Source organism: Sinocyclocheilus grahami, unplaced genomic scaffold, assembly GCF_001515645.1.
Source record: "Sinocyclocheilus grahami isolate Dianchi unplaced genomic scaffold, SAMN03320097.WGS_v1.1 scaffold440.1, whole genome shotgun sequence".
NCBI lineage: Eukaryota > Metazoa > Chordata > Actinopteri > Cypriniformes > Cyprinidae > Sinocyclocheilus > Sinocyclocheilus grahami.
Genome location: NW_015505619.1, coordinates 1,346,329 through 1,365,758, shown reverse-complemented (window position 1 = coordinate 1,365,758; position 19,430 = coordinate 1,346,329). Strand labels below are relative to the sequence as shown.

The 19,430-nt window shown below is 34.9% G+C and overlaps 1 protein-coding gene across 1 annotated transcript in view; it reads left to right on the top strand.

The window, feature by feature from the left end:
* LOC107552040 (runt-related transcription factor 2-like) overlaps nt 1-19,430 on the top strand; it is a 72,451-nt gene that overhangs the window by 23,521 nt on the left and 29,500 nt on the right. Inside the window, exons 3-6 of the mRNA XM_016233844.1 lie at nt 2,592-2,839; nt 4,355-4,511; nt 5,186-5,300; nt 6,287-6,441. Coding sequence (XP_016089330.1) covers nt 2,592-2,839; nt 4,355-4,511; nt 5,186-5,300; nt 6,287-6,441 — 675 coding nt within the window. The remainder of the gene's footprint in view (nt 1-2,591; nt 2,840-4,354; nt 4,512-5,185; nt 5,301-6,286; nt 6,442-19,430) is intronic.

Sequence of the window (19,430 nt, the reverse complement as noted above, 5' to 3'; positions counted from 1 at the left end):
GTGTGTCTGTGTGTCTGTGTGTGTGTGTGTGTGTGTGTCTGTGTCTGCCTATGTGTGTGTATCTGAGTGTCTGAGTGTGTGTCTGAGTGTGTGTGTGTCTGTGTCTGTGTGTGTGTGTGTGTCTGAGTCTGCCTGTCTGTGTCTGCGTATGTGTGTGTGTGTGTGTCTGAGTGTGTGTGTGTGTCTGTGTCTGCCTATGTGTGTGTATCTGAGTGTCTGAGTGTGTGTCTGTGTGTGTGTGTGTGTGTGTGTGTGTCTGAGTGTGCCTGTGTGAGAGTGTCTGAGTGTGTCTCTGTGTCTGCCTGTGTGTGTGTGTGTGTGTGTGTGTGTGTGTAAGTTTCCACAGAGTCAGACTTCATGTCGAGAGCTGACATCACTCTTCCTACAGTCTTTCAAACAGCCAAGGTTTTACAAACAATACACATGAGGGAAAGTCAGGCTAGACACAAGAGTGGGGATGTGATTTTTTCCAGAATAAAACACAGAATTGACTGTGGAGGAAGAATAGAGCATGAAACCTCAACTAATACAGGCACACGGGACTTTAGAATAATTCATTATGATTTAGCACAATCAATTTGCATACTTAATAAGCATTCCGCTAAAAGCGAGCTCATTTCGTCTTAGCATGCTGTTATAACGAGCTGTCAAAAAGCTATTTACTAAAACTAACAACTTCATTTCAGGGAATCCAAACAGCTAAACGTATTTCAAAAAGCATGTTTCAACATTATAAAAGACATAATGATGTTTGTAAAACACACTTTATGAAATATAAACATAAACAGTGACTCGAACCGAACAAACAGAAGCTTTCGAGTCTCGCTTTCGCTTGACGTTCCGACTAAATAAACAAATGTCCAGAACTGAATTGTAACTTCACACGTTTAAGTAACTGAACATTTTTTACCTTACGTTATGAATTATTCAATCCATCCACATGTGCTCTTTCAAACTGCAAGGCACTTGTCTCTGATGTAAACACACTGGTCAGCGCGTGTCTATTTGGCGTCACGCGGGTCTGCCAGGGATTATGGGTAATGGAGTTTTTAAGCGCGCGGTGGCAAGCGAACGCTGCTGTAGTTCTGCGTTTGCCCTCGTCGCATAATAAAAGACAAATTTAAACGTTAAAGAGCGCCACCAAAAAAGCTTTTCAGATTCATACGCTTAAAAAAACATTTTAAAAAATATATAACAATATAAAACATGAATAGCCTCTAAAAAATATTAACATAGATGCGTAGTACATTTTCAAAAACAAAAATCACTAGAAAATATTAATGACTTAAATTATTATTTTGTACTTTATTATTAATAAAAGGCTATTAACATCGTTTTTATCTTTAACTGTTATTGCCTGACCTTCTGTAGTATTATTTTTCCTTTTTTGCATAGCCTATTAAAATAAAAAAAAATAACGAACCCCCAAAAATATGTTTAAAATAAGCAATACGTCAACAAAGGGCCATATAAAAAACATCCTAATTTAGTTCCATATATATGAATGCTGTTGTCGTGTCTTAATTCTGTGCTGTTGTTGTTGTCTGATTTTTTGTATAATATTAACTTTAGCCCGGGCTCTTTATCTGTCTTTAGAAATAGGAAATGAGTCACTCCTCTTCTGTGCTTGTTTGCTTTCTGTCTGGCTTGAATGAGTTGTGTTTATGTCTCTTTATGAGTCTTTATGTCTCTCAGTATTAGCGAACAGTCAAAGAAAACTCTTCACCCCGTTGCCATAATAATCCATCAAATGATAAATCATTTGCTTAATATGTTTTTAAAATGTGTCTTTTACACCCTTGCTGAACTCGAAACATCTTTAAATCACACCCGTGCTGCTGTAGCTGTATTGTCTCTGTCTAATAATATTCGCTGCATTGCTTGGTAAGAGGAGAATGAACTGCTCATTTATTTTGATGCCACGAAATGGTGCTTGGAGACATGACGTGCTCGAGACTCATCAGCATAATAATCCTCCTGCTTCTGCATATATATATATATATATATATATAAACCACAAAAACTGAGCTCACCCAAGTCCCTGCCTCTTAAGACAAACCACACAACGAGACAAAACACTGCGGCTTTCCATCTTTCTAACCACAACCTCTGGAATCACCTTTTTAACCCTTCACAAAGACTCTGCACGGAGAAAGAAAGGTCTTAAGGACTTTTGCAAAACCTCTTAACTTTCTTTTTAACTTCGCATACGGTGGCGCGTTTTGAGAAGCGCGTTGACGCGAACTCTCTCCGAGCGAGCGCCGCGCGTAATGCGAAGCGACTCGCTTTTAATCCGGATTTTGACGCTCGTTACAGCAAAGGAGAAGCAAGATCGCCTCGTGAACTATGTCGGTGTTTCTTCAGAGCGTAGCCAGGAGCCCCCCGCGCGTTTCTTTCCACGCGTTTCACCTGTAGAGCTCGCGCGTAAAGCCCGAGGGGAACCGAACTTATCCAACTTTCTCGCTTTCTGGAAAGCGCCAAACGGACTTTACGTAGATAGATCCCGTCTATTTTGAATCGAAAACTCAGTGTGGTGTCGGTTTGAAGTGCCCTTACCTTTGCTGACACTGTTGTGATGCGCATTCCGGTAGATCCGAGCACCAGCCGCAGGTTCAGTCCGCCGTCCAGCAGCCTTCAGCCGGTGGCGGGGAAGATGAGCGATGCGCAGCAGGAGCAGAACGCGGCGCTGCCGAGACTCCGACAGCACGACAACCGGACGATGGTGGAGATCATCGCGGACCACCCCGCCGAGCTCGTGCGGACGGACAGCCCCAACTTTCTGTGCTCAGTGCTGCCGTCTCACTGGAGGTGCAACAAAACTCTCCCGGTGGCGTTTAAGGTCAGAAATCATCCGTTTATTAAGATGTGATTAACAGACCAGTATTTAGTTCATATGGTTCAGCTTTATGATAGATTTCTAGCTATTTGCATGGGCATTAACTAGCGTTCTGTTCAGTCTGACATGAATATTTGAATAGATCAGTACACTTTTTACATTCGTATGTGAATATTTTTTTATTAGCCTATTAATTTAAACCAGGTAATTATTGATCCCATTCAGATTGAAATCTCTTTTACAAGATCTGGCCAAGATCCAGACAGCATTAAAAATACATAAATACACACTTTAATATGAGAAGGAAAGAAAACGCAATCATTTAGAATAGTTTCAATAAACTGTACATTTTTCAGGACAGCCTGCATGAAAGGTTACATATAGATCTCATATCTAATCAAACTTTTATCACTCTTAACTACCTTTAACCAAAATATCTGTGCAGGTTTTTCCCCAATTGTATTGACTTATATTATATATAAGATTATTTATGGTGTTTTACTAGTGTTTCTTTTCCACGTTATCCATGTGCTTTATTAATAATAGTAGTTTTTTATTATTAATATTCACATGTTCAGATCAGATGATTTTTGTTTTTTTGTTTTTTGTTTTTGTTTTAATGGGAGTTACTGATGTTTAAAATGAGGAATCCGAGAGAAGTGAAATCTGAGCGATGTAAAGCTCTTCATAGATACAAAGACATGCATATTTAATCACACGGCCTAAATTACACACAACTATTAATACTTTGACCAAAGATAGAGTATTTCATACAAACAGACTGCGTGTAAAGTATCTGTAACAGGAACCGTTTCGCTCGGGCTTCTTCTGTAAGCATACTTTTGTTCAATTATTTGAGCTTTTGAAGCTGAACCAGCCCTCTTGCTCACACTGAACATCAAAACATTCCCCTCAATTAAATGTCATTTTTGCAATTTTTGTAATTGTTATCAAGTAAGATTTAGTTGCTGCATCATTTGCATTATGTAGCAAAATCCAAGTTTCAAAAAAGTAAAAAAAAAAAAAAAAGGCAAGAAGTAGCCTTCGGATTAAAACTTTAGTGCATTTAAGAAAAAAGCATCTATATCATCAACTAAATGTTTTTTCATATTTATTTTAAATTTCATAAAGCTTACATTTCAGTAAAATTAGATTTTTTTTTTTACAATATACATTTTTTTTATAATATTTATTTTTCTGAATCACTAGTGATGTTTAAGCACTGGTGTATTTGAGTTGTACTGACATCACCAGATGTTTCTGACCAATTTAAGTGGAATTTCTTACATACACAATTTAAAAGGTCACATTTAAGAACAATCTAGCTTTTGTTTCTAGCAGGTTTTAATTGATTTATTTGGTTATTAACCCCCTGAGGCCGGCAGTCTCGCTTCATAAAGTCATTTATAATCAGTATCACAGGCCTGTTTTCATCAGTCTGTGAATAAACATTCAGACTGCAGTGAAATGCAGGGTAAATTACAGCGGGACAGTCACAGTGTGTCCGTTTCTGTTCAGGTTGTTGCTCTGGGAGATGTTCCTGACGCGACGGTGGTGACAGTTATGGCAGGAAATGACGAGAACTACTCGGGAGAGCTGCGAAACGCCTCAGCTGTCATGAAGAATCAGGTGGCGCGTTTCAACGACCTGAGATTTGTTGGCAGGAGTGGAAGAGGTTGGTACTTCCACTTTAATTCTATTTATTTTTCGCTGGCCGCTTCGTTTGCTTTGGCTTAATCATAAAAAAGGATCAAATCACGCAAGATGTTTCGTTTACAATAAATGACATGTTGGAAATAAAATTTCGGCATGCAGTGCACAAGCCAAATGGACTGAAAGTCAAGTTTTACCACAAATAGTCTGGTAAAATAGATTGATTATAATTTAAGGCATGGCTTCTGTGTAGCCTTTTTAAAACAAAAATGCAAATTATACATTGCATGTTTTACATGAACACAATAGGATACTGTCCAAGATTCCTCACTTACAGAAATATTGAAAAGAAAGAGCTGCAGAATTGGAAGAGAATCACAGAAAGGCGTTATTATTTTCCATCAGCGTCCAACAATTTGAGCACTTCCATGTTGAGAATAAAGAAAAAGGGTGCTTTCCAAAAAAGACGGTCATTTAAGTATTCCCAAAGCTTAAAAAGTGAAACAAGACTTATAACTGTAGCAAAATATTGCATTCACTGCCATTTCCTATCTAATACTTTTCTGTTACATCCACCCTAAACATCCCCCAAAAAACTAAAAAGTCTTTAAGGCGTGAACGCGGGCTCAAAGTGCTCACAGACTGCTTATGTGTGGATGAATGCTGCTTTTGATATGCTTGCAATTATTGTCAGAGACAAAGTCCCGCTTTTGGGATCCTGTCGGAAGAAGGCATTGAGAGTGCAGGTCTTTGAAGCTTCTGGGACAGGCAGTGAGATCAGAGGAACGGTCTGTCTGCCGCTGGAGGCTGCGTATACTCGGGCGTGCGGTCTAGACTTGCCCTTATAATCCACACGGGCACTTAAAGTGAAGCAGGGACGTGTGCAGCAGGGAATCCCTCGCATGGCGTCCACAAACTACAGACTCAAAACATTCAAAAACAGCTCCAGGTGTTTGGGGAAGTGCGCTCGACCTACTGTATATGGGCTTCTCGATGGCTGATGGCTGATACAGTATGTGATAAACATCAACGTTGTCTGATATTTGGTTATTTTGAGATTTCTTACTACTAACAGAAATGGTCATTCTGCCAGTGTTAATTCCAAAATCTAAAAAGAAAATATATAAATATATAATAATAGTGCATTTTGAGTCAATAAAGTGTAAAATATTTTACATTTTTATTCAAATTTTTTTTTTCAAAATCATTATTATATAAAATTATTAAACTGCATTGGGCAATTAAATTTGTATTATTATTTTAAATTAATATTTCAGATATATATTTTGAGATATAAATATAAAAATATATTTTATTATAATATATAACATTTAAAATTAATATATAAAATGTATTGAAATATATATATATATATATATATATAAATAAAATGCATAATTGATATAATATAATATTTTATATTTGTCATCAGCTATCCTGTTTTGAAAATATTGTTATTGTTATGAGCTTTGGCCAATAAAACGAACAAGTAAATCAGTTAACCACTACTTTACACAATAAATAACTCAATTACACTAAACATTTTTTAATCATCCATTGACAAGGCTGCTGATAGATTTTGGAACAATTATGAGCGGGGGGAAAAAACTAGTGCAACTTTTTAGGTCTGTGGTTTCATTTGCTGGCGTATGGGTTATCAGTCGGAGTGGCTGTGCAGACGGTGGTTTTCTGACCGGTCGGCTGGTCTCAGCGCATTCCTGCAGCAATGCATGTCCTCACACACCCTCAACACGCTATCAGTGTGCATGTGTGCGCATCCGTGTTATCTCCTCACAGCTGTCACAGTCAACAGGGCCTTGGCCCGCATGGAGACCCACACCTTCGCAGGCTTAAGTTTCTTCTATCTATGACACGGGATCTGGAAGAGGAAGTCAGGGAGGAGATAGCGCAGCATAAGGAAATTAAATATGGAAAACGATACGAGGCGCGATGTGGAAGATTAGAATACGATCGACCACAATCAAACAAATGACATCATAAAAAATAAGCCGCCTGGAGTTACTAAAAGCAACTGCGTTTCCTGAGACAAAACACTTGATTTATACAGAAACGCTTTTGTGTTTTCAGAAGTACTGCACCCTTATTTATGAATGGATTTGGATATGCTGCTTGGGTTAGGACAGGGCGGGATGTTTGTTGTTGATCAGGACTTTATGCATTTCACATGCAGTCTGTCTCGTTCTGTTTAGGAAATCATTTCGAACAGAAAACCCCTTCTGAATGAGCCAGCGTTTAGGATATTTTTAGCAGCTGGACAGCAACCGTTGGATGGATGGCAGATGCCAGGGTTGGTTAGACGCTGGGCAGGGCCGCGCCGCCATGTGTGTTTGGTATCAGCTCGCTGGGACGGGCTTGGGTGGGTCTGCGAAAGTGCTTTTGGGGGCTCATGGACGGATTCCTGTGGGAGAAAAGAAAAACCAATTACTTTAGCAAGACTTATTGCATAACATGCACAAGAATATCAGGAAACCAAAATGTGGGAGTTCTAGAAAAAGCATGCAAATGAGAAATGCATGACTATTTATTCTGTAAAATGTGTTTTGCTTAATTAATTATATGTTCAATTAATGTTAGAAAGAGGCATTTTGCAAGACTTATTGCATAAGGTTAACTGGAATGTCAGTCAATCAAAAATATTACAGCTCTAGAAAATACTTGTGAATATGGGAAATGCATGATTTTTCTTCTCCAAAATGTTATGTAATGAATTATATATTCAATTAATAATAGAAAGAGTAATTAATTTAGCCAGACTTATTGCTTAACATGCACAAGAATATCAGGAAACCAAAAATGTGGGAGTTCTAGAAAAAGTATGCATATGAAAAACGCATGACTGTTTATTCTATCAAATGTGCTGTTTAATTAATTCTGTGTTCAATTACAGTTAATTACTGTAGTAAGACCTTATTTTCTAAAGTTAAAAATATCTGTAAATCAAAAATGCTGAAAGACAACATATGAGAAATGCATGACTGTTTATTCTAAAATATGCTGTTTAATTAATTATATGCTCCATTTATGTAATTGAAAGAGTGATTTTGCAAGACTTATTGCATAAGGTCAACTGGAATGTCAGTAAATCAAAAATATTACAGTTCTAGAAAATACTTGTGAATATGAGAAATGCATGACTTTTTCTTCTCTAAAATGTTATTAAATAGAAAGACTAATTACTTTAGCCAGACTTATTGTATAACATTTACAAGAATGTCGGCAAATCAAAAGCTGTGGCAGATCTAGAAAATGCATGTACAGTATATGGGAAATGCATGACTGTTTATTCTATAATTGAATTTGAACACTCAGTTCTATCCCAGCTAACAGGAACTTTGACGAACGTTCTGGCAAGGTTCTCTTAAAGTTATGAACAAACATTCTTCCAGTAACGTTAATAGAATGTTCGTTTAAAGTTGTCTGGTCTTTAATAAAGTTCTCAAAACATTTGCACAAAAACGTTATTTATACATCCTTCATGAATGCTTTTTCCTGAAACAGTTTAGTTGGACGTTTTTTAAATGTTACTACTTGTTTCATTCAGAGAACCTTTGAAGGTAACATTCCCACAACATTTGCCAAACGATCAAATGGAATGTTCCCTTAATGTTCACATCAGCAAGATCGAATGTTTTTAAATCTTTTCAAAAACTGGACGTTCTGAACGTTCAGAAACAACCTTTTTATAACTTAATGCGAACATTAGCGAAACATTCTTGAGTTAGCTGGGAAAATATGTTGTTTGATGACTTGCGTATTCAATTCATGTTTGAATGAGTAATTACTTGAGCAAGAATGATTGTGTAACATTTACTCTACAACAATGTTAGGTGACTCAAAAATGTTGCAATTCTACAAAATGCATGTATATGGGAAATGCATCCATGCATATTCTATCAAATTATATGTTGAGTTATTGAGTGGTTGCTAGGTGGTTGTTTAGTGGTCCTAGTCGAAAGCTTGTACGAGTTTTGTAATTTGATTATTAGAGTAGGTTTTACGACATACTTTTTTAGTTTTTCTACTTGAAAATCTTAAAGCGATTTCAAGTTTTCCTTTCTCTTTGGAGTGTTACAAGCTGATTGTGCATAGATAAGATTCCTGAAGTTGCAAAGACTAAAGTCTCAAACCCAAAGAGATATTCTTTATCAAAGTTAAGACTCTGCCACGCCCCCCTAAAACAGCTCGTTCTAACACGCCCCCACATATCTACCTCACAAATGTGCACGCAAAGAAAGAAGGCGTGGTTTCAGTAACCGCAGTTAGTGTTGAAGCAGCATGTCAGAGAGACGCTGTGTGTTTCTAGACGAAAGCAAAAGCACTTTATTTGGCCTTCCGGAAGTAGATGCATTTAGGAATCTTTAAGATTACTTACAACAGAACAGCAATGCATTTTATGGACGACCGTTTCGTGAACCTAGGAGAGGAGGTCATTCTGACTTTGCTATGACAATCTGGCGCTTCTGAATCAGCTACTGTTTTGTTATTAGCTTAAGTAAGTGTGTGTGTGTGTGTCCGTGTGTGAGAGAGAGAGAGAGAGAGAGAGTCTAAGTTCTAAGACAGGGAGTCAGCTGTCTTAACCGTGGCTTGTGTGCTGCAAACACATACCAGCTTCATCACTGTGTCTGTCACGAGACTCTGTTCCCCTTTCGGGCTCTGTCTTTACATTTATTTTGAAAGATGAAGCCCGCGATTATAGTAAGGGGCGTTACATTTCCGACGAGTGTTTGTGGTGTTCGGCCGATCGCAATGCACTGGGTCAGCTGGCCAATCAGAGCAGACTGCGCTTGTCGGAAGGAGGGGCTTTGTAGAAAACGAAGCGTTTGAGAGAGGCGGGGGATAGAGGACCTACAATAATGTACAGTATTTGAAAAACAATGTGTTTTTTGAACATTAAAGCATGTCAACATGTTCTGTTACACCAAATACACCAAATAATGATCTTTAAAAAAGCATCATATGACCCCTTTAAAACTGAGTGAAAACTGCTAGCCAATCCTAGTACACCAATTGTGTTTGACTGAATGAGCTCCATACTCAAAGCAAGTGAGTCTCAGGGAATGCTAATGAAGCATACAACTCAAACAATGGTCTTTTGACGTTATATTTGTTTTAAAGCTCTCACCATTCCAAGAGCTACTCAATTAATTACCAGTTTTGAAGCCGTTCAGTCTGATGCACGATCTACAGCAAGAAGTCTAAGCCAAATGTAGATGCCGGCCATATTGTGTCAGTCCTTTCCACCCACTTCTTCCTGTCTTATTGCAGATCGCGGCTCTGAGAATGTGTCATGCCTGACTTCACGGCATGCTTTGCACATTACTGCTGAGTTTGCCTCATTAGAAGTATCTTAGTATTTCCTGTGTGCTACTGACAGAAAGTGTCACCTCTTTAGCACAACAATATTTTGTGTTGAAGTTAATTGGTGATAAAGTTTTTAAACACTACAAGTTCACTACAAGAACATGGGAAATGTTGATCAGTAAAAGGTCATGTAAGATGAAAAATCAGTGAAAGCAGGACCCCACCTTCACACCCAACCCTCTAATGTTCACACATAAAAGAATAACGACTAATAACAGCACTGCTCACTGCTGTGGATGTGCATTCTTGGCTGTTTTAAAAAGGAAACCCAAATGGCAGTGCATGGGAACATGCTAGCAAATGAGCAGAGGTTTGTATTATTTGCATCAAAAGAAAAAAATCATATCCCTTTCTTGCAGTAAAATAGCTAATAAATAAATATTCTTAAAATTAATATAAAATTATAATTTTTTTAATATTATTCTTATATAAAATAATACACCTTTAACACAATATTAACTAAACAAATATTTATCATTCTAATATTTAGAGAGGTCCAAATGTAAAAATTCATTTTCTTCATTAAAAAATCCTGACAAGAGATCCACCAATAATAATGTACGCGTTACTTTATTGCAGTATAAAGTCATTTAAATATCACTATAAATAATACATATGAATAAAAATATAAAATTGCTAATAAAATAAACGTGTTAATCCAACATTAACCAAATTAATTATTAATAACTTAAAATCTTTCAATGAAATACATTTAAATATGCCTAAAAATATATTTAAAAATAATAATTTAATATATATTTAATAACTTCAAAATATATATACTGAAAATATATTTTAAAAACTTAAAAATATATATTTTCATACTTGCTTTGCACGAGACATGCACGGTTCATTCCACTTGGATGAATCCTATATGAATTCTAACATGGTCTTTTTTATGCATTTCTGATTTGTCATGTCCAACAACTCATAAATTCAATGGTCAGCAAGGGTCACTTTCCAAACTAATTCCATTCTTGTCCGTTGCGCCCAGGCCTTTTCAATCGGTCACTTACAATTTCTGAGTAAAAATTGTTTCTACACCAGTTTTTTTTTTTGTATTTTGTATGAAATCCTATTTCCACCATCGGATCAAATAAAATAATAATAATAATAAAAATAGCAAAAAAGGTAATTGCAACTTTACAATTTGCAACTCTGGGAAAACTGTGTGATATAAATGCAGAATTATGATTTTTTTTTTTTTTACTCGGAATTCAGAGAAAAAGTCAGAATTGCAAGATATAAACTAAGAATTTTGAGATATAAATGCAAAATGGCAAAATGTAAACTCAGAAGCGCGAGAAACAAAGTCCAAATTGTGAGATATAAGCTCAGAATTGCGATAGAAAATAAAATAAAATTGAGAAATACGTTTTAAAATATGAAATAAAATCACATTGTGAGATATAGTCAAAGTTATGATAAATAAATAAGATTTTTTTTTTATTATTCTGATCTGGAAATCGACCCTCTGATTGGTGGAATTTAAAAGCAGAGCTCAACGCTACTCTTTGATTGGTGGAATTTAGAAGGCAGAGCTCGCTGCTGTTCTGTGATTGGTGGAAATTGTAGTTTTTGTCGTTTTTACCCAAATTCCACTGTTAAACATGATTCTTTAAAAAATAAGTTGAAATAATGGCTTCAAAATAAGCAAATACCAACGATTAACAACCTTGGATATTACAGTATATCTGTCTTTACATTTACATTTACATTTAGTCATTTAGCAGACGCTTTTATACAAAGTGACTTACAAATGAGGAGAATGAAAGCAATCAAAATCAACAAAAGAGCAATGATATGCAAGCGCTATGACAAGTCTCAGCTTAACGCAGTACACGTAGCAAGTTTTTTTTTAAATAATATAATAAATAAAAAGAAAACAGATTGAATAGAAAAAGAATAGAGCAAGCTAGTGTTAGAGGTCTTTTTTGCTTTTGTTAATTGTATAATAAATGAAAAGAAAACAGATAGAATACAAAAAGATTAGAAAGCAAGTGTTAGTTTTTTTTTTTTTTTAAGAAAACAAGCAGAAAATGAATAGAGTGCAAGTCTAACAGGGACAAGTGTTTTTTGTCTTTAACCCTTTATAAATCCTTTAACTAATTTGGTGTTCCTGTCTGCCTTTTAAAAATAGTTTGTAAATCTAACTTTATGCTATATTATCATACTTGGATTGAATCTTGTCAACTTGTTGTCTTTCAGTTTGCACAGGTTTTGTATTTCTTTGTGGAACTGAATGATCGTAGGCATTGATCTGAGCGTATGCACCTTGTGGCAATATCCACTCAAAACCTGAAGTGCATATACAGTAAGCTACAGAATACAAAACCTGTGCTATTTGAAAGAAAACAGGTTGATGAAAATATTGAATCAAATTAATATAGCATAATGCAATTATATTAATATAATTTTTTTGTAGGCTGGTCATTTTTGACCGGGAACACCATGAGTTTAAAAATACCCCCAAAAACACCAAAAGGATCAATTTTTCGGGGGGAATCCAACATGAGAGTTAAGGCTTTATCACTAAAAATGAATTTCAATAAGGAGAAAATAAATGGAATTTTTACGACTGTTACACTGTATCCCTCAGGACACCTTAGCAACCCCATAGCAACGCCCTGGTTACCACCCACAATACTGCAACATCAACATTCCGTGTGATTAATTACCTCATGGCGTCATACGCAGAGACACAGAGTCTGATGAGCGCTGCTGTAGATCCGGCTCTGGCGCGTTCAGAAGAAGCACATGCCAACCTGCCTGGCACACAGCTGTTGCCACTGGCCTCGTCCTCAGAGATAACTTTCTGGCGGCAAAACCAACAATATCGCTTCTTAATGTCTTGTTTTCTTCCTTCTTTTCCTCCTCATCTCAATTAACACATCTGTCAGCGGCGTTTCGGAGGCACTTTATGCCAGTGTGTGATCTTCATTCATTACGGATTAATTGCGCCCTCGGGCATCATTTAGAAGGCAGAGCTCGCTGCTGTTCTGTGATTGGTGGAAATTGTAGTTTTTGTCGTTTTTACCCAAATTCCACTGTTAAACATGATTCTTTAAAAAATAAGTTGAAATAATGGCTTCAAAATAAGCAAATACCAACGATTAACAACCTTGGATATTACAGTATATCTGTCTTTACATTTACATTTACATTTAGTCATTTAGCAGACGCTTTTATACAAAGTGACTTACAAATGAGGAGAATGAAAGCAATCAAAATCAACAAAAGAGCAATGATATGCAAGCGCTATGACAAGTCTCAGCTTAACGCAGTACACGTAGCAAGTTTTTTTTTAAATAATATAATAAATAAAAAGAAAACAGATTGAATAGAAAAAGAATAGAGCAAGCTAGTGTTAGAGGTCTTTTTTGCTTTTGTTAATTGTATAATAAATGAAAAGAAAACAGATAGAATACAAAAAGATTAGAAAGCAAGTGTTAGTTTTTTTTTTTTTTTAAGAAAACAAGCAGAAAATGAATAGAGTGCAAGTCTAACAGGGACAAGTGTTTTTTGTCTTTAACCCTTTATAAATCCTTTAACTAATTTGGTGTTCCTGTCTGCCTTTTAAAAATAGTTTGTAAATCTAACTTTATGCTATATTATCATACTTGGATTGAATCTTGTCAACTTGTTGTCTTTCAGTTTGCACAGGTTTTGTATTTCTTTGTGGAACTGAATGATCGTAGGCATTGATCTGAGCGTATGCACCTTGTGGCAATATCCACTCAAAACCTGAAGTGCATATACAGTAAGCTACAGAATACAAAACCTGTGCTATTTGAAAGAAAACAGGTTGATGAAAATATTGAATCAAATTAATATAGCATAATGCAATTATATTAATATAATTTTTTTGTAGGCTGGTCATTTTTGACCGGGAACACCATGAGTTTAAAAATACCCCCAAAAACACCAAAAGGATCAATTTTTCGGGGGGAATCCAACATGAGAGTTAAGGCTTTATCACTAAAAATGAATTTCAATAAGGAGAAAATAAATGGAATTTTTACGACTGTTACACTGTATCCCTCAGGACACCTTAGCAACCCCATAGCAACGCCCTGGTTACCACCCACAATACTGCAACATCAACATTCCGTGTGATTAATTACCTCATGGCGTCATACGCAGAGACACAGAGTCTGATGAGCGCTGCTGTAGATCCGGCTCTGGCGCGTTCAGAAGAAGCACATGCCAACCTGCCTGGCACACAGCTGTTGCCACTGGCCTCGTCCTCAGAGATAACTTTCTGGCGGCAAAACCAACAATATCGCTTCTTAATGTCTTGTTTTCTTCCTTCTTTTCCTCCTCATCTCAATTAACACATCTGTCAGCGGCGTTTCGGAGGCACTTTATGCCAGTGTGTGATCTTCATTCATTACGGATTAATTGCGCCCTCGGGCATCTCTGATGTGACGGCCTTTCATCTCCCTCGCCTCATTCATCTTCAGCTTTTCTTTCTGACTTTGTGTGCAACTGTTTATCAAGGAAAATGCCAGTCGTGACTTCCAAACACAGCTTCTGTTGGTGTAAACAAATGTTTTAGCGTGCCGACTAGAATTATAGTTGGCGTAATTACTTTTTATTTTGATAATTAATATCACTTAAGAAGTATAGACAATAATTGGGGTTATTATTGTTAACTAAAACCATTTTCACTATGTGAACTAAACGATAACTGATATAAAATATAATATAAAAAATGTTAGTTGCCAAGGCAACATTTCTTATTTTTAAGTTGATAAAATAACTATAACTAAAAATTTATACTAAAAAGCAAACAAACAAAAACTAAAATTAAAATGATAACCAAATATAACTAAACCAAATACCAAAATGCCAAAATAAAGAAAGAAAGAAAATCCCGTAAAAATACGGCACAATATACTGTATTAATTTGAAGGAATTTTCCATATTGATTTTATTTTAAACAGGTGTTTTACTTGTATTTTTAATTTTGCATTGTGTTTTAGAGTTAACTGAAATCTCCAGGCAGAAAATTACAAGTACTTTTTTTTTATAGTGTACAATGATACTTAAATAACACTGGTATAAACATATAAATTTAAATAAATTGTCCATCAACAAAGAAAAATTGGCTCAAAAATATCTTTACTCACCTTCATGTTGTTCCAAACATGTATGACTTTCTTTCTGCTGTGGAACACAAAAGAAGATATTGGGGGGTTTTTTCATATAATGGACGTCAATGGGGTCCAAAACCAAAAAAGGTCAACCTGTATGAGAGAAACAAGAGAGACTGGTGAAAGTCATTTCAAAGACAGAGCAAGATCACAAACTATTTTCCTTTTGAATAACATGCAACAATGAATCACAAATAAGACCAGGGAAATTGAAATGAACGAGATCAATTTTAATAGGATCCAAAATAATTTTGGTGAATAGCTAATAAAAGATCAAATTTTTAATCATCTAAAGAACTTTTTTTCCATGATAAAGAGCCTATTGTGCGACGGAAAGATTCTATGGATGTTAAAGATTCTTCATGGAACCATGAATGCCAATAAAGAGCCTTTACTTTACAGAGAATAAGAACACAATAGCCCCTTCTGAGGTCTTTTATGTAATGTAATGGCTTTTATTTTTAAGCAGATAATGTTTGAGGTCAGTCTACTTTCCTTCTATCCCACACTATCTGTCTGGAAGTGCTGCTGTTTGTAAGCGGAAGGCAGGTGGCCAGGCAGGACGTGACACATTCAGAGGCATGTCGAGTTGTGCAACGTCCTGAGAGTGTGTCGTGTAGCTGCCTCTGCCTGTTTACACATTCCTCCTGCGCTTAAGAGAGAAAAACAGAGAGACACACACAAAAAGTGGCATTCAGAGACACAGACAGACATTCAGGCCTTTAATTAAGCTTCAGCGTCGCACAGATCTTTCCCAAAGGACAGTCTCATTGCTCAGACGCTGCTCTTTCATTGCTCATTGAGTTCTCTGGTGTGTTTGTGAATCAACTGTGCATGCTTCTCCTGAAATTCCAGCACAAGTGAGATGATTGATGACATGCAGTATAGTAAGAGCACAGCGCAGCAGTACAGAATGAATCTGCAGTCTGAGACAGACTATGTTGAGATCTTCTGAAATGTCAGAGGAGACACGTGAGATTTCTGGGGTCTTTTTCGTAGGAGAAACATCTGAGATGAGATTGGGAGTTTTGGAACATGGTTGTTGGTTTCTAGTTGGTCATTAGCTGGTAGACCATCTTAGACCAGCAACAAACAACCAGACCAGCTTAAACCTACTAGACACCAGATACCATAGTTAGCAGCTTAAACTGGATTTTCCATCAGGGAGGAAAACAGCTGAGATCAGTGTTATTGTAGTGTCATTGAGAGTATTGATATATTTTTATTAATAGTTGAAATTATTTTTTATTTTATTTTAATTTTAAAGTTCTAGTAATTTTGTTGTGTTTTTGTTATTTGTATTATTTCATTTTTTTATGTCTATATTGTTTTTATTAATTTATTTCAGCATCACTGAGAATATTAATAATTATTAATAGGTTAAATTAGTTGAGATTTTTATCATTTCCATTTTAATTTGAGTGATTTTTTGGAATTTTGTTGTGCGTTTCTGTAATAGTTTTACTAGTTTTTAAATATATCTTTATAGTTTTTATTCATTTGACTTCAGTTTCTTGATAGTATTAATAATTACTAATACTCTGAATGTTAATTTCAAGTAATGTTTCTTTTATGGTTGAGATTGAGAAAGAATGTTATTATCTTTTGTATTTTTGTTGTGTTTTTATAATTTTTACTATTTTATGTCTATATGGTTTTTACTAATTTATTTCAGCATCACTAAGAATATTAATAATTATTAATAGGTTAAATTAGTTTACATTTTTATCATTTCCATTTTTATTTGAGTGATTTTTTCGTAATTTTGTTTCTGTAATAGTTTTACTAGTTTTTAAATATATATTTATAGTTTCTAATAATTTGACTTCAGTTTCTCGATAGTATTAATAATTATTAATACTCTGAATTAGTTGTATTACTCATTTTTATTTCAGTTTTAGCTATTGTAGTACATCGTTTTTTTAACACTGTATTTCAGAAAATGTTAATTTCAAATAATTTTTCTTCTCTTTTTTTTATTTCAGTATTTTCAGAGTATTAATAATTATTAATACTCTGAATTAGTTGTATTACTAATTTTTATTTCAGTTTTAGCTATTGTAGTACATCGTTTTTTTAACACTGTATTTCAGAAAATGTTAATTTCAAATAATTTTTCTTCTCTTTTTTTATTTCAGTATTTTCAGAGTATTAATAATCATTAATACTTTGAATTGTTTGTATTTAATTTGAGTTTTTTGTTCAATTTGAGATAGAGAATTAATTTTATTATTATTGATTAATATAGTATAGTAAAGTCAAATATAGTATTAGAGTATCAATAATGTTTATTAATAGTTTGAATTAGGTTGTGATTTTTATTTTTTATTACTTTTTTGTCTGTTTTTTGGTCAATGAGAAATGTTTTCTCAGCAGCAGCTAGCTGAAACAAAATAAGTTTCGTTTTATATTGTATTTTATTTCAGATAACATTTACTTTACTTTAAAAAGTAACAATGTTTTTATGGTTTCAGTTCATTATAATAACCCTGATTGAGATCTGAAACATCTACGCATCTCACATCTACCGTACGCAGTCGAGTGTCTCTATAGTAAGATTCTAGTAATGATTCTTACTAAGGTGGTCCACACGTTTCCCTAACTGTTTAAACTATTGAGAAATTGCAGATATTTTGGCTAGCGTGAAATTCCCCAGCAACATCTGCTCATTTGTAAAGAAAATATCACTTACGAGACTGATCCAATTATCATCAGCCAATGAGAGCCAAGGCACACCAGAAGACAAGCATCAGTATTATTGCTGCAGGTAGTGAAGTCAAGTGAGTTGGTGGTCGGTCTGGAGTGTGCTGTAATCATTTGGCGGCTCTCGTGTAACTGTGGTTATTAAGAGTAATTTGGACTAATAGACCGGGCGTTTCAGAGAAGGGCCTGTGTTACTCTTACCACCATGACTGCCAGTGTTTCTCGCACACCATCATAACAGCGGCATTCTTACGTGATATCTGATCCTTTAGCGTGAAAGACAGTCTCTATAAGCCTGGGAGAGGGAGAAGAACAAAATCAATATACAGTCACGCCAACCGATTCACGTAAAACAAAATCATTTATTAGAAAAGCTTAAAAACAGACAGATGCCACTAAATACAGCAGCACACATAATGCATTCGGACTGTTTATGGAAAAGTTGGCTTCACTCGGCTGGTTTATGAACCATAGATATAAAGAATGCAGCATCATTTTTAATATTGCGTTTGTGCTATGCAGTGTTATTTTAGTATCCATTGAGATACAATAATATAGTTTTTATTAATATTAAAATTTGTATATATTTTCCATATCCATTTTAAAATTTTAGTCATTTATGTGTTTTTGCCATTTTTATACGTTTTTTCCCCCAAAATTAATATTTTGACTTAAAAACAAATAACTGTATATTTTATATTAATTTACTTAATATCAAAATCTGTATGCTTTTCATTTTAAAATTAAAATTTTATTTTAATTTGAGCAATTTTAAAAAATTTTGTTATATTTTTTTTTACTAGTTTTTAATTATTTTTATTTCAGTATCTTGAGAGTATTAATAATTATTAATACTTTGAATTAGTTGTATTCTAATTTTAGTTTTTAGCATGTTTTTAATGTCTATTTTATGACTTTCATTTTTATTTCCGTTTTAGCTCTTTAAGTATCACATTTTTAATATTGTATTTGTAATTTGTAATATGTTTTTTTGGTTGGGATTGAGTAAAATATGGTATTATACTTTGGGAGTATTCATTTTTTTATTAATAATTTGAATTAGTTTTGATTTGTGCATTTTTAATTTTTAATTTATTTACAATTGTAAGATTTTTATGAAGTCTTGTTGTGGAAAAGTGTGCTGTTTCTTTACTTAGTGATAAGATGCAACATTTTCACCTGATGGACCATTAATAATAAAATGATAAATGATCAAATGATTTTCTTCATCACTTATACAGTATTTGGATTTTCTGGCCTGTATTGTAGATCTGCTCCAGTGCTGTGATTTGGCATTGCTGGAACGTCAGTGAAACATAAGAAAGCATTTTAAGCGGAGCTTTTGTGCACAATCTGTATTTCTAAAGGTAAATGTATGTGAGGAGTGCACACTGGAGTCTCCTGCTTCGCCTGTGTTCGTTGGCTCTGGTAATTAATGCCACATCACATTGGGGAGATGGAAAACATGGCTTGTTTTTAAAAAGGTATTTGCCAAGATTATCCGTGAAGCTGTGTTTTGACTGCCATGAAGACGGCTGGAAAAGAGCTATTGTCTCACTAATGCAGAACTCAGCCAAACATGTTTCAGCAGGACGGTAAATGGCGTAAAAGGAGTTTTTCCACCACTATCTAATTTGCGAACTTCTTTTTGATTTTGTCTCTTACTTTCTTTCTTGTTTACTTCTCATTCGGTTTGAGAC